Source organism: Amblyomma maculatum, chromosome 2 (assembly GCF_055883805.1).
Source record: "Amblyomma maculatum isolate TAMU_Amacu chromosome 2, ASM5588380v1, whole genome shotgun sequence".
Taxonomy (NCBI): Eukaryota; Metazoa; Arthropoda; class Arachnida; order Ixodida; family Ixodidae; genus Amblyomma; species Amblyomma maculatum.
Genome location: NC_139345.1, coordinates 114,901,674 through 114,917,677, shown reverse-complemented (window position 1 = coordinate 114,917,677; position 16,004 = coordinate 114,901,674). Strand labels below are relative to the sequence as shown.

Sequence of the window (16,004 nt, the reverse complement as noted above, 5' to 3'; positions counted from 1 at the left end):
GTTTGGGCTGCATGAGACGGATTCTAAATCAATGACTCAACATAGCAAATGCCAGTCAGCCAGGCATCGCGCCTTTTTAGAAATGAACCTCCATCTAGACGTCTTTTATCATAACCATCGCCAATTACTATCCAGTTTCAGTGACCTTCAACTGCCGCTACCAGGTACTAGGAAGCACTACACCAATTCTGAATCAACTTTCATATTTCAATAACTCTGCCTAAGCATCTACTTCCCTAGGTTTCCCTACCCTTGATGCCCGATTTGTCATTTTATTAGCAGGCCGGTCGTACGTCTATCTGCTGTTAAAACGCACAAGACATATCTTGATATTGTTACCGTTTTATTTATTTATTTATTTATTTATTTATTTATTTATTTATTTATTTATTTATTTATTTATTTATTTATTTATTTATTTATTTATTTATTTATTTATTTATTTATTTATTTATTTATTTATTTATTTATTTATTTATTTATTTATTTATTCACTTTTCAGAAAACATAAAACAAGAAAAGTATAGAAACGATTTATTTTCAACTAGTGCTGCAACAGTGACGAAAGTTGCATGTCCCTATTTTTTCGGTTACAGTTGCCGAGGCAGAAGTCGGCTATCCACCACAGGCAGGAAAGGGTAAGTGCGGTATTCACTTCTGTTGCATGGAACTTACTATCGTATCAGTTGCAACTGTTTCAATAAATTGCGTCTCAAAGCAAGAATTAATATACTCACGTGACAGCGACACCATTTCTTTATTCTAAATATTTGGGGGGGGGGGGGGGGGTGAGACAGGGCTTTTTTTTTTTTTTCAATAAATATTTCCCGCCACAATGCATCCAAATTGTTCGAGGTTGGTTGGTGCGATGACCCGCATTTTAAGGTAAATAAGACGGGACTGGTGGACCCTCATTTATAACGCCTGAATGACAGAACGACCGAATAGAACAACCCGCGGGAGAGCAGGCTGTGGGCAGTCGGAACGTCCTCAAGTTAGTCCCAATACGAATAACAATAAGGCGAATTCTGCCGGCCGGTAGTTAACCGCGGCACGTGCACAGCGTGTAAAATACACTCACGTGAAGCTGAATTGCACGATGATCACTTTATTTTTGTTTTTCATATCATCAGCTGCTGGATGAGCGGCACATACATGTGCTCTACCGTTAAGCGGATACATAAAGTGTTTCTTGTTTTGTTTTTTGTTTTTGCTTTTTGCAGCGTACGGTGGAATGTGTTCGGAGATGTGCATCGGCAACATTTTCTACGGCCCAGGATATTCGGTCATGGACAAGATCCGTTTCTCCATCAACAAGTATTGCTCTTGCGAGATTGCGTCCAAGAGTAAGCCTCCCAGAGTGCTTCCAAGCTTATTTTTTAACTGCATTTTATTTCTTTTCACCTTGTACAGATGTAAAAACTGCTTTCTCCCAGTGCCACCCTTAGGCGCCCGTCCCTGGTTTGCCCAAAGTTGGTGGTGTTGTCGGTGTTGTCGGTGTAGTAGTGGTCATAACTACAGACTTACCAGTCGATAGTAGCTGTAAATCATCGCCTAGCAGATGGCAGAAGGCAAAATTAGAATTCAGCACCCCGTCTTTAGCGGAGAATGGAGAAGAATTGAGAAGAAACGGGCAGTTTAGTGGTTTGTAAGGTATTTTGGGTTGTGTAGGGTATTTTTATTTTGTAAGAACAGCGCTTTAGATATGGCGTTTTGATTGCCTCATTAACAGTGAGATGCGATGAACTGCGTCCACATTTCTTCTGATAATATTGTTACATATATTTTCTACATGCTATTCGTCGCTGCAAATAACTCAGATGCCTCAGATGTTGTTGTTGTTGTTGTTGTTGTTGTTGTTGTTGTTGTTGTTGTTGTTGTTGTTGTTGTTGTTGTTCTTCTTCTTCTTCTTCTTCTTCTTCTTCTTCTTCCTCTTCTTCTTCTTCTTCTTGTTCTTCTTCTTCTTCTTCTTCTTCTTCTTCTTCTTCTTCTTCTTCGTCTTCTTCTTCTTCTTCTTCTTCTTCTTCTTCTTCTTCTTCTTCTTCTTCTTCTTCTTCTTCTTCTTCTTCTTCTTCTCGCCTTTGGATGTAACGGACAGAAGGACACCGCGAATATGTGCGCTTAAACGTTTCCGTCTTAAATATTATTTTATAAATTGTAAGATTCAGTGCCATGCTTTACAACTGGGTGGCGGCCTGGCTATGGGGGTGACGATAACAATGAAAATGACAGGTTGTAACTGCGCTTTAGGCGCTCATCGTTGCCTAGAAATGAGCCTAATACGCACCGCTTACGTGTCCCAACGTCGACAAATGGACGGCGAGATCGCAGACGCTTCGCAGGTATGGGAAGTCTCTGAGTTCATCAGAGCATTCCAGAACAGCGCCACCGTGTCATCGAAGATGCCCCGTCTGCCATCTTCTCAAACTTACAAACGGCGCTAAAACGGTGAAAACAAATAACTGGCTACAGTGAAGGTTAAACTTAACAGTTAAACCCAGAACAAAAACAAAATGCCGATAGAATGAGACTGAAGGCCCTATATACGCAGCTTATTATTTCTGTTTCGAAGCTTAGTTCTAATTGGTTCTAGCAGACGTGCGCGACCTAGAGGGGTCTGTATTGCTAACCACGTGCAAGCCAACTGAGCCGCGTACGATGACGCGGCTGTCTGGTCGAAACAAGAGCTGGATGTGTTTGAAAGATAAGATTCCTGGAAAGGTTTTAGAACAAGATTGACGGAAAAACGCCGTATAAGGACTAGATGTAGTAATGGACTATTTAGCCGTTTGTGGACCACACCTGGACCGACAACCTGGGACACTGGCCGTCATCCCTTTTCCCCTACTTGTTTTTGCCAACTGGCAGCCCGTATTGAACTCAGTGCCACTACATTTTCGTAAAAAAGAAACTGCTCAAAATATCAAAATATGCCGGGTTAAGGAGGATTGATGAGTGTTTGGTGGTTCATCATTTCTCTATGCAAAGCATATTAATGCCTTTAAACATGCTTTGAAAAAAGAAAAAAAAAACTTTATTCGAGTCGCGTTGCACTGAATTCGTTATTAGGTACTTGTTTTTTTAATTTCCTCTCTGTTCTTTGCAAACATCGGGCTGGCTTCGCGCAAAGAAATACGGTTGCAAAATAACAGCTTGAGGGGCAAGTTGGTGCATCATCGTATTCAGATATGTGGCGCAAATAAACACAAACACAGGAGAAGATACACAGCACACGCGCACACTACCAACTGTAAGAAGAACCGGAAAACACTTCCTCTTCTACACTCAGGCACGTCTCAACTTCCTCTTCTTCTCATTTTCCTCTTCTTTGCCCAGGGGGAAAATGGCACTCACTTCCTCGCAGACCTTAACCTTGTCCAAACATGGCGGTGACCAATCTCTTCTTCCTCTTCTTCTATTCTTCCTCTTCTTTCCCAAGGGAATATTGACACTTTCTTCCTCTCAGCCCGAAAACATCAACCAATCATGACAGTCACAAAATCTATACCGTCTTGTAAACCCACACCTCTGCTTTGCCCAGCAGCTCCTACCACGCTGGACAGGCAAATATCACCACAAAGTCACAAGTCATTCACTAAAAACACCACCACACATATACAGTAGGACATGTCCATCTACACCCCATAAACTTAAGTAGTCCCTATATAATGAGCAACTTTATCTTGCCAACATCTAAGAAGCCACGAGGCCCATGTACTTGAGGGGAAAAATTCAGTAAACTCCCATGGCCCCAAAACGTAAAATGAGTCCAAGAATAACAACTTTAGGCCAAGATTAACAGCTAGAGGCCCGATAATAATCTCATTATTTGCATAACTCAGGAGGATTGCTCAATAAAATTAAATTCTTTTCTACGTAAACTCAACGAAGCTTCACTAATGCATCTCTAATCTTTCTTCTGTATCCAATACGCCTCTAAAATTTCGCGTGCCATCTTATCCCGACTCTTGCCTAATATGTTTAGCCTGCTGAACAACGGCTCACACTTGCACTTTTGGCAGTGCAAGGCTAAATTTGACCCTTTGCCATTTTCCGGTTCTTCTTACAGTTGGTAGTGTGCGCGTGTGCTGTGTATCTTCTCCTGTGTTTGTGTTTATTTGCGCAAAATACGGTTGTCTCTATACCTAATGTTATGCGACAATATTGAAACTTTCAAGTTACACGTATTAGGCTACTAATGCTAACAAATTCTGCAGAATTGTCTAACGACTTGCTTATTGTTTAATTAACATTCGTAGCACTGTTCTATCGTTTACACATCAAAATTGTCTCCTTCATCCCTACACTAGGTAAAAGCGGATTTCAACCTCCCCCCCCCCCTCCCCCTTCTTCCGCCCCTTGGCAGAAAACGTTGCATAGAAAATTGTTTAACCCTGTTATTGACGAAAAAGAAAGTCCCAAAAATACATGGTTACATGGTCGATGTGGGAACCCAACCTCCCCCCCCCCCCCCCCCCCCCCACCTCCAACCGCCACCTCCATTCGTGATTTATAAAACCGCCTCAGATATTGGTTGTTCTCAAAGCCACTATCACCTCCCCCTAGTTCCCTAGAGTGAGGTGCTCAGTTACCTAGAGTACCTGACGTCTGATGCCTCGCTGGCATGGCATCCGGTATTGACGGAACAATTTCTCCGATTAGACAGCTCTTCCTTTCATCTCTAACCGTTTTTCTTTGTCTTTGTTTCTCTACCTCCCCTCTCCAGGCTTCTCGAAGGTCATCGTGCTGAGCTACCGACACAACTGGCGTGCGCACGGCGGGTCATACGGGCAGCTCCTCCTGGACGAAAAGACTGTTCTTCTTCCTCTCCAGTCCAACACCGCCAAGGCCATCCAAGATGCCCTGGAAAAGTGTCGCCACAGCCGCCGATACCAGTCAGTCAGGACGTACGCGGACGCGGCGTACGCGGGACCTGCCGGTTGCCCAGACCCCTTCGACGAGTCTTGTCCACAGTGTGCCAACACCGTGGCCAAGGATAGCCTCGTCAATGACTTGTGTTCGGCCGAGTACGGTGAGAGCATCAAAGTGGGCACCGGGAAAAGAGAAATATAACAACGGGTGACAGAGTTTCTGGTGTGCAGATACGATTAAGAAATTTAAGAAATTTACCGCAATGGGGACCACGTTTGGCACAGTACGGCGAACAAGAGGGCAAGGGGAGAAGCATGTTTGTCCTGTAGTGGACAGAGCTCGTATGATGATGGGCACAGTGAGAAGTGGAGCTCTCCACGGTTGTCTGCAATGGGAACCAATAGCGACGTGCGATCTCTCAGCACGAAGCTCAAAACGTTACCCACGATCAAATATGCCAAGCTGTTGCAAGTGCACAGCGCTGGCTGGTTCTGGCTGGCGGCGAATGGATCACCCGTTGCAATAAGGTTCTGCTTATCGCGGTGACGTGGAATGCATATACAGTACTTTTGCGAACCTATTAACAATTGAGCCAATTGCTTCTTGATATGTGCGTACCGGTAATGTCTTCTCTCGCTTTATTAAACGTCAGGCCTCGTTTGCAACATATGTTTTTTTTTTTTTTTTTTCAGCGAATCGTGTCATACACCGTAGCTACTTGCAAGCCTAACGCTTCTGCGCGGTGCAGCCTGCCAAAAAAAAATGAAATCGTTAACTCGAAAAAAACCCGCTGCGTCTGTAGCCTTGGCCTCGGCTGCTCCCATTGCGTCAAGGCAAATGAAAAGCGTCCTCTCACTTCGCTCGGGCATGCCTAGAATGAAATGCCATTGCAAAGCTCTCCACGATTTAGTCATTCATCGACAAGGCTATTGCTTTCGGGGCAGCATTCAGCACTTTGCTGTCACAACAGCCTCGAGTGATCACTCGTATTTCTAAAAAACCTTCGCCTTCATAATTTACTTTTTTTTTTATTAAGTTCCCATCGGGATGTAAAAATGCTGAATACGTATAAGTGACCTAAAAGAGCATGTTTTCAAAAGTTGAATGACAGGCTGGGAATTTAAAAAAAAAAAAGCTCGAGTTAAAGGTAAAATTAGGACCTGGAAGCTGCGACTACATATTCAAAACCGCTGTTGAAAGCACTTGTATCAGGCTAAACTTAGAGGCGCTATCTTTCAAACTATGTATCTGGTCTGTAAGCGGCTGCTTGAATTTATGATGATGAAAGTCATTGCCAATAATAATTATATTTGCTATGTTGCCTAGGTGAGCGCGTGTCTTGAGCCAAGCGTGGTTCATTGTTTCTCCGCTTCATGACGTTTAATTCTGTGTTGCAATCACAGCACTGTCACAAAACGATAAGTACCGTCTCCTACTTTAACCACTTGATAGCACAGTCCTATGTTTATCGGTAAACGTGATCTATAACTAACATTTAACAGAGTAATAAGCGCACTAAACTGAAGTAATCCTACTTTGTTTTCCTTTTATTTTTTTTTTTTTTGCATCAGACGTTTCAAAAGGAGAAATCAGTGAACGTTTACCATTTAGCCGCTTCCGGATTGCGAGTACAGGGAGGCAAAAGTTTAATGTCTTAGTGGTTCAAGATAATACCGAGTTTAACCTAGAACGATATGTACTCAAGCTAAAAACGTATGGCGAGAACAATTTGAAGGCCGTACATTTCACCCCCAATCATGTTTAAGTGGTACACGAAGGAGTATGCGAAACAAGCGTTCTTCTTTTTAAATGACAATTAAAATGCTGAGAAACAATTGCATTTTTTGCTTTCATTCTTGAGAACACCTGCGTTGTAATTTGGTATTTCTCTTAGTTCGTTCTGTTCGTCTCAGTTCTATGTCTTCAGCCTTCTGCAACGCTACAATTTGTTCATCAATCTCCTACTTCACTGTTTATCGAAAGGCGAGATGCCACAGCTCGAAACAGAAGCTCATTCCATGCCGGTTGGCGTCCTGTCCACTTACACTAACCACGGTTTAAAATAATCACCAACGACAGGAGAGAAGTCACTCTGAAAACAGATCGAACTCAACTCTATGTGCGGTTGGACATACTCAGCGCACTGTTTATGCAGTCATGTTAATCCTATTTCACCGTTTACGGCGAACCGAGCTGCCATGTCTCGACAAGGGAGCTCATTCCATTCGACGTTTTGTCACAGCAAGCCACGCGCTGTGACATATACGCGCTGACGAGAGAAGGGTCGCCGATTATGCTCCTGAAAACAGATCTAAGCCTACATTTAATGCAGTTGGTAACTTCCGAAGCATTCGTGTCCATCTTGCGGTCGGGCTTTCTGCATTGTGAGTGCTGGTATTTAGCGGCAAATGCCGAAAATAGGCAAAAAGCAGGCAGATAGAGTTTGCCACATTTGTTGCACATGGCTGGCCTAATTTCTGGCCTGCCTGACTTTTCTGCAGCTGCGGTCGTTGCGATTGGTCTGGACTACCAGAAGATGGCTGAGTACAAGAACGGTATGTACTGCTGACTCCTGTCTATACTTGTGCGGAAAAGAGAAGGCAAAGGGGGCCTTAATTCCGTTGCTTCGCCTTCTACGGGTGATTACGTTGTACTGCAGCAATCTTAGCCGAGTTACCAACAGTACCTGGTGATACTAAGCGGTGCTTCTGGAAGAAAAATCATTAAAAGTATGACAGGACAGTTTGCTAGCGCAAGATTTTTAATGGACCGCGTGACCCATAATTGCAAACTTAATGACAGACGACTCCCAAATGCGCTGAGCCCGAGATCTGATTATTGCGTTTTCCTTGCGAATACGAAAACAAGCTTTAGCCATAATTGTTGTGTTTCAAGCTGCGAACATACAAAAAATACATGCAGGAGTTAGCTTCATAACGGGCGTATATTCTTTTTCCTGTCACATTGCGCGCTTGTGAGTCATCACGTCTGGCATGTCTAGCTTTAAATGGTTGTCCTGGAACCTTGCACAGTAGGAGAAGCCGCAGTGTGTTGCCATAACATTGGAAAATCATAAGTAGCAATATATCCGTAAAATAAACCCGTGTTAACATAACCTTATGTATTATTGGTATTTTATTTTCATCAATTCTGTTTTTTCAGTTAGTTTAACGCGATAGTGATAAAGGCTGCGTTCTCCAGGAAGTCAGAAGTTTGCGTTGTGAGCGAAAATTCTAGGATACGACAATTGGTAGTACGCAGCTGGCACAACTGGGCAATAATTAGTCGTAGAGTTGTTGACATCACGTGAACACGTGACACGGCTGACTGGGGCAGGAGCTGCCAACTCAGATTTCTCATTGCAGTTGGGGGGTTCAGTGGGATAGAATCCTCCAAGAACGTCGCATTCTGTGTCAATCATGCTACCACTAGGCTTTCAGCCCTGCCGGAGAAACGCGTCATAAGAATAAACTCACACTAGAATAATATTTCTGTGCAAATAACACGTTTATGTTTTCCTTTTTTTCCGCGAGCTGGACGAGAGTGGAACGCGCTAGATGACTGCACAGCCAACAGTTGAGAAATTCTTAGAAATAGCTGGCAAATGTGTGTTGTCCGGAAACAAGACGTAATGTTCTCCCCCCCTCCCCCCCCCCCCCCCCCCCATTCCGGGTGCTTTTTGTGTTTTTGTAATCTCATGAACATGCACAATGTGAAAGGGTGATGCTGTTTTATGCGCTTTCGTATTCTTTGTATTCCTTTTTTTCCAGTGCATTGTCACATTTCTTTGAATATTTCTCACTGTTCCTATATTTTTGACACAGTGTTATGCCTTGTCGCCTGCGTGTCCGCAACCAAAAGCAAACTGACTCCTGCAAAAATCCCTGAAGGGATAGGCAGTATTAATAAATAAATAAATAAAAAGTACAATCGTTGCTTATACGGCTGCCTGCTAAAGAATATGTGTAAGATAATAGAGGCACACATGAGGGATTAGCGGTTAACCGATTCGAACAAAGGGTGCCTAGACTTTGTCAACCTGTGCGAATCTGCGAGCTTTTAGTTTCATGTAAGCATTTGGCTGACCTAATTCATTTGAAGGGGTAAAACTGCGCGAAAAAGACGGGACGTAAGAAACACACAGGCACAGACAAGGTTTGTGCCTGTGTGCTTCTTACGTCCCGTCTTTATCGCGCAGTTTTACCCATTCAATTAGTATGAACCAACTAGCCCTTCAGAGTGTATTACTTCAGTCTAATTCATTTATTTTAATGCTTAAGTATTTCAGCGAATGCCTATGATCACGTTTGTTTTCCGCAGGACTTTTTGCCTGGAAGCAAGCTCATCTCCCTGCCATACAAGTGACAAGTAAGCAGCTCATCAGTTGTCTGGCACGGTAAACGAGAAAAATGGCACCCAAAAAAACGTTTTTCCGTGTCAAATTTCAGACGAAACTGGCTTCGGCAAGAATCTAAGCGTTGTGATCAAAGGTACGATCAGCCGTCTTTCAGTAATGTTTTTTGTTTTTGCTTGTTAATCGAACTGTATCATAACCGAGAAGTTCATCTACCTACTGTATCTCTCCTTTACAAATCTTGAGACTTTGCTTGATTTCACGTCGTGTCAAGCCGACGTTCAATGCGTTGTGTTGTGAAAAAAAGTAACTTTAAAACCTTTTGTTTTTGTTTTATTATTGTGCAGTAAACGGAACACCGAGCGAAAACGCATCGACTGGTCAAGGTAGGTCGATAAGACTGGCATGCTCCGCGTAAACATTCTCGTATTTTAAATAGTATGCATATTAATGTTTCCATCCTGGAAAAACAAAACAATGCGACTTACTGCTGTCATCATGCAGGAAAATGTGGAGGGCATTACCACACGCTCCACTTCGTGTTCTTGTCCGCTACGTAGGTCGAATTTAGGAGAATCCCCGAAGGTGGAGTAGGTTTGTAATAATGGAGTAATTACTCACCGACATCCACCCAAGCGCAACCATTAGGCTGCAAATGAAAGCTATACAGCTTTCTCAGAAACTTCGTAATTAAAAAATATGTCCTGGTCCGGGGATCGAACCCGAGACCACCGCCTTTCCGGGGCAGCCGCTATACCGACTGAGCAATTACCAGAGCATTACTGCAATCTAACTTTGTGAACCTTCTTCCCAACTTAGTGGTCTCTTCCAATTTTACCGTTCGGCCCTTATTTGGTTTTATGAAAGAAGTTTACAATTTAGTGCGTTTTCTGGCAGTTCGCTTTTCTTATGAGTGCTTATTCTCTGTTTCACGAAAAAATTTATACAAAGAATTGATATCTATGTTGTTCCCGCCTCCCTTATATGGTTCACTCTATTCTAATTGTATGGGGCATGATGTGTTAAAAAGGGTGCGCAAAATGTCGATCTCGCCTCCTACTAAAACTTTTTTTCTTTAAACTTCATGCCGAGGTTTTGCCTGTTAAAGTGTGGCTTCAGAAAAAAATATATTTTCGTTTCTTCTGTTAATTGTCGGCAATGTGATACACCTAAAACCGTCGAGCATTGTTTTATTGCCTGCAAAGATGCAACATTATTTTGGGACGTTCTGCAAAGAACACCGAAGAAAGACTTTATTTTGAATTCCCCAGTGTGCGTTACTTAATGGCCACTGAACGTGACCACGAGCCCTTTGACATGATTTTCCTCATTGGATTGCATATTATGTGGAAAACGCGTATGTTGGATCGGAATACTGAACCTCTCGTTTCTCCCAGTACCCATTTCAGCCAGATGGTGCACCAGCTTAGAGACATTTACGATGATAGTGACTATGAACCGGACTGGCCGCTGTTGTTGATGTGTTGTCTTTCTTTGCCACTGTTTTAAGTGAAGTTGTGCTAATTTGTATTGTATGGTGTTTTATGTTTCAAGTGGACTTTTCGCATACAGGCTGATTACTTTGTAAATAATATTTTAGCTCTTTCCTGCATTTAAAGGCATGTAATAAATACCATGCTGAGAAAAAAATGAGCTAACCAGGATGGTCAGCAGAACAGATGGTAGGGCAATAGCGAATTGATTTATAACTCAAACTAGGAATGGTGTTGGTCTAATATTTAAGTCGAATATTTTGGGCAAATAATCGTAGTGCTTCTTCTGTTAGTCTCATTGCATAGCAAGCAATTGCCGAACTCAAGAGTAAATAACTTTTAATAATTGTTTGTTTCTGCTTCAAATAGGTATGACCTTTACTGAGAAAAATGCTAGCAGCAGAAGTGTACAAATATTTTCTCCGTGGATTTGCAATTAAATTGGTTGGTGAAAGGAATGCTTCCGATATGTCGATAGTCACAAGATTCGTTTTCTGGCTTCTTTCGCGCAACGCTGCTATGCAGAGCCAGGAAGCCTGACAGACTCGTGCATGACATCCACGGTCAAGGCGCTCTACAACGTCAGCAGAGGCATCAGCCCAGTGGAGGACAACTACGACCTGCAGCTTTTCCTCAACAAGCAATGCCCCTGCCACCAACTCAAGAGCCGTGAGTTGGAATCAATTTTTTATGATCGTCTCTCTTTTTCAATTCCTTTTTTATTCTGCATTTTAACTGCTGTTCTTCTACGCCGGAAAAGTTTTAGGTAATTTGTAATACGGAAAACATTATCATTTACCGTGCAACGAATATCTACGAACGAAGCAGCAGTAGTAAAATGTATACGGTCCTTAATACATAGCTCCCCGTGCTACAAAATAAACTTGGCACTCGGAAACTTTCAACGGAGTTGCGGAAATGATATCAGGGCCCCAAGCCCGTCATTCGGTTGTGGTAAGTTGTATCTTAATTCCTGCGTTGAAGCTTTAGCTGTGTATGAAAAAAAAAATGCTTTTAAAGTTAAGCCGAAGCCGATGAACGTGGCATTTTTCATAGCCCTAGTATAACTTCATGTCGTAAAAATTGACTAGTCAGAGGAAATGGCTAGTCTTAGTCTTCCATTTTTCTTTGTTTCTGGCGACATCTATCCATCCTCACACCTACCTGTAATTCACAATCTCTGCGACTGATTCCGTCATTGCACAATCTGGCCGGGCCTTCTCGCCATGCTTTCTTATCAATTTTCTTGTTTCGTTTGCCAGGCGCTGACCTATCCTTCATCTCTTATTTGTCATTTGAATGCACACGTGAGGCACACGACAAGTCTTGAGTGAACGAAAACCGCTGCAGTCTTGCTCTGTTTGTAATACAAATTGTTGTTTAGAACAGCAGCGTTCACTGAGAACAAATCATCGTGGGCACGTTAATTCACTTTCTGCCAGAACTTAGGAAGATCGACACCTCGGGTGCCATATATCGAAGCCCACAGTATAGTTTTAAAGTTTCGCAATTTTCACCTCCATGGGGCAGACTGAAAGGCAAACTATCCTCGTGGTTGTTTTAAGTTTTTTGCCTCATGAGCGCCGTGAGAGAATCCTACATGTGAACGGAAGCTGCAAATGAAATATGTGAACGAATGTGGCGTCGTACCTTAAGTGACGTCATGCTTGGGAGAAATTATCCCTAGATCCAGAGACAAATTCTGCAATCTAGAGACAAAAATTTTTAGATGTAAGGGCAAAATTCTCTAGACCTAGGGATAAACAATTAGGCCTTGAAACAGTTTGTCCTTAGGTCTATACATCAAAATAGACATCAAAATAGCCATGGGTAATACACCAAAATAGAGATGAATTAGGCACATGACGTCACGCCGCCTAAAGAAAAAAAAAAAAAAAAAAAAACAGACCTCGCTCCCCGAAGACATCAGAGAGCGTCGCAATGTCCGAGCAGCCAGGCACAAGTGGAGTTGCGCTATGTTATGTCCAAATAGTTCTGACCAAACAGCGACAAAATCCACAGTCGCAAAGCACCAAGAGAGCCAAGCGTGCCGCATATATGCATCCACAACGAATATTCGATATGGGTATACGAAATTGGGACAGAGAAGTTAAGAAGTCAGATTGGGACTCGTATCTCTAAGATGTGATCGAACCGACGTTGGGACGGAGCAACCAAATAGAATCGCAAGTATTTGGCCTTACCGCACGTAAATTATCAATAACAAAGGTAGACAGATGCTGAGTTCTGTGCACATTTCTTGTCGCAGAGATTCCTGGTTACGCCATCCTAGTGGTCGACAAGCAATCCAAGTTGTCCGACGGATCCCTGCAGCTGGGTATGGGCGCCAAGCTCTACCCGCTTCCACATGGCCTGCACACGCTGCCGCCCTGTTCCTTCGACGAGAACGTCTCCCAGGCCGGAAACAGTGTCGAGAGCAGGCTTCCAATTCCCGAGCTCGAGTTCCCTGTGGATGATTCCGCAGGTAAGCGTAGTAGTAAGGCTGTGAACAGGCCTAATCGAAAGACTATGAGTTTTTTTTTTTTTTTTTATGCTAAGTGATATGACTGTGACGTGATGTGATGGGGCATGTCCGTGATGTGACTGTACTAACTTCAACAATCCCTCTCTCACAACTTTTATATCCACTCACCCCCTTCCCCCAGTGCAGGGTAGCAAACCGGTTGCTGTTACGAGTTAACCTCCCTGCCTTTCGTCCTCGTCTTCCTCCTCCTCCTCCGTCGCACACCTTCTATTACTAACTACTACGCCTGTCTGACGCCATTAGAGCAGCTCAAAATATGAACACTCCGTTTTATAGGCATGTTCACCCCTTTCGCGATAGCTTTCTCCTGGACCGCTGCGAGATCACACATCAACCTTCATACCTCTGCTCCTCGGGGTTCTATGAGCATTTTTCTTCCACATCTCAAAGTCCAATATGGCGGCGCCCTTCTTTCTCTGTGCTAAACGGTTCCCAGATTCAATTCAGCGCACACAGATGTCAAAACAAGTGCCATTTTGGTTCATTGAAAAAGAGGTCTGCAAAGCTCGTACTACACATTCTGGCGTTCTCATGCGAGGTGTCCACACGCTGCAGTCCAGTGAGCTGTATACCGACGTGCAGGGAGCGCTTTCGTTTTTTTTTTGTTTTTGTTTTTTTTAAGATCCATAGTAAATCGGGTATTCCGGACACGCATTTCGCCCTTGACTAAACACGATGATCATGAACGCTTTTGCTTCACCAGAGCAAAAGCTAGATCAACGATACACACGCACCCAGGCACGCGGCCACACATCATAAAATAACGAGACAATGCAGCCGTCGTCTCATACCTGAGCGCCTTGAGCCTCCTACATTTTGCGCTGACCTATTGTAATAATGTGCTGAAAGGCGCTGAAACGTAGGTCTATGTGGAACTCACGTTATTTTATTTTTACCTCTACAAGATAGTTGGAAAAGCCTGTGAACGCGGGAATAATGTTAGAATTCTCAGATAACACCGGCTGTAATTTGATTAGTTGTTATCAGTCAATCAACCAACCAATCAATCAATCAATCTAGTTTTTGCGCCCTTGCAACGTGTAACCTTCATCTCGTTTCCCTTTGTACGTTTGTTCTCTTTCTGCATCTAGCATCGAGCCTTTTCCTCACTTCTCCTTCGCTATTTATGGCATTACAATAGTTGACTTACCCTTGCAAGCCTTCGTGGCGTCGTCGCACGCGATTACAGCAAATGTTAAAGGCCCACTGTTCACCCTTCGGTCCGAAATATTTTCTTCCCCGGTGACTGTGAGACTTCGCCCCCAGAACGCAAGGCCGCAAATGTTTTTGGAAAGAGTAACTAATAACGCAGTTACAGCCACCGCAATCACCCGATTCTGTCGTGCTTCTCTCCTTCCGCTCTCTCGCAAAGGTTTCTCGTTCTACTAGTAGGGCAATATAACTCGGCCCTATATAACTATCCGGCTAAATAAAGGTTTCTTCTCTCTCTCTGTCTCTCCTGCCCGAGGTCGTCTATCCTCCGCAAGGCAAATTCCCCTTCCTCCTCCGCGTTTGACGGGAGGTGGGGCGTGGCACTCCGCGTGCGCGAAAAAAAAAAGAAAAAAAAACGGGCGAGGGAGCGCGCGCCGCTAGATTCAATCTGGCCGTGGCGAGGGAAAAGCGCGCAGCGAGCGGTAGACACCCATCCTTCACCCTCAGACAGCGAGACGGACCAATGGACGTCGTTCTCGACAAATACGTCATAGCTGCGGCTCGACGGGCCAGCGCAGGGAACGGGGAAGCCGGCTTCCCGAAGGAGAGCATGAGAGAGCTTTGATTTGTATTTTCGTTGCTTTGCGGCGCGCGTGTCACTGTAGCATTTTGCACAGACTATGTCCGGTACCTGATCGAAACACTGGGCTCCTTCGCTTAAAAGGTCCTTCCCTGGACAGTGGCCCTTTAAGGTCACCGTATCCGCCTTGCAAGCTGCCTTCACTGCAATATTATAGCAATTGAGGTGTAGCTACCTTACTGCTGCTGCGGGGTATGTGAAATTCAAAATATAGGCTAAGGACAAAGGTGACGATAGTATTTTGGAGTCTATAGACAGACTCCTCCCGCCCCACTATTGTATCGCGGGCAGAGAAAGATTTCCCAATCATAGATATAAACTAACAGGTCCAAACGGACAAACTGTTTCGTAAGGAAGTTAATAAATAAATGGGATATGATACTAAAGCGACTCACAGCCGGAGAGCGGGCCCGGAAAGACTCCCCTGATCTCCCCTGGGAAGTAGCGGAGCAGGATGGAATAAAGAATAGGGAGTTTGGACTGAGGAATAGGCTATGGGCGCATGGATAGGATACGCGGACAGCGAGTTTTTGCCATATGATCCTGATAGACTTGCCTCCCATGCGAGCCTGTCTGGCCAGAACAAGGAGAGCACCAAGACCCTTCCAATATACAGCCTCGCCACGCGGGAATGACATTCACCCACCAGGCGCACCCGGACACCGACGCAGAGACAGGAAAAAACCTAACGTGGGGGTGATGAATCTGGAGCCCCTCCCGAACAAACCCGGTTTCACAACCCGTACCAACCACGGGCCCGGGTCGCTGCATCAGCCAAGTCAATGGGACCGTTCACTCCCGGGCTACTTAGCACACCGAGTGGTTTCACGGGTTCCAGCTTCACTAGATGATGGTGTTCAATAATAGCTAAAAGCAAACGTTGTGCTATCATGGCTGTTATATGTCAAAGTTTGACAAAAGGTTTTCGCGGCTTAAAGGTGGCGGGAA

The 16,004-nt window shown here is 44.0% G+C and overlaps 1 protein-coding gene across 1 annotated transcript in view; it reads left to right on the top strand.

Moving 5' to 3' along the window:
* The window catches only part of LOC146199613 (uncharacterized), a 79,920-nt gene that overhangs the window by 48,331 nt on the left and 15,585 nt on the right, over positions 1-16,004 (top strand). Inside the window, exons 18-26 of the mRNA XM_084595139.1 lie at positions 597-638; positions 1,224-1,346; positions 4,727-5,032; positions 7,374-7,427; positions 9,193-9,240; positions 9,321-9,362; positions 9,574-9,612; positions 11,245-11,388; positions 12,989-13,204. Coding sequence (XP_084451265.1) covers positions 597-638; positions 1,224-1,346; positions 4,727-5,032; positions 7,374-7,427; positions 9,193-9,240; positions 9,321-9,362; positions 9,574-9,612; positions 11,245-11,388; positions 12,989-13,204 — 1,014 coding nt within the window. The remainder of the gene's footprint in view (positions 1-596; positions 639-1,223; positions 1,347-4,726; positions 5,033-7,373; positions 7,428-9,192; positions 9,241-9,320; positions 9,363-9,573; positions 9,613-11,244; positions 11,389-12,988; positions 13,205-16,004) is intronic.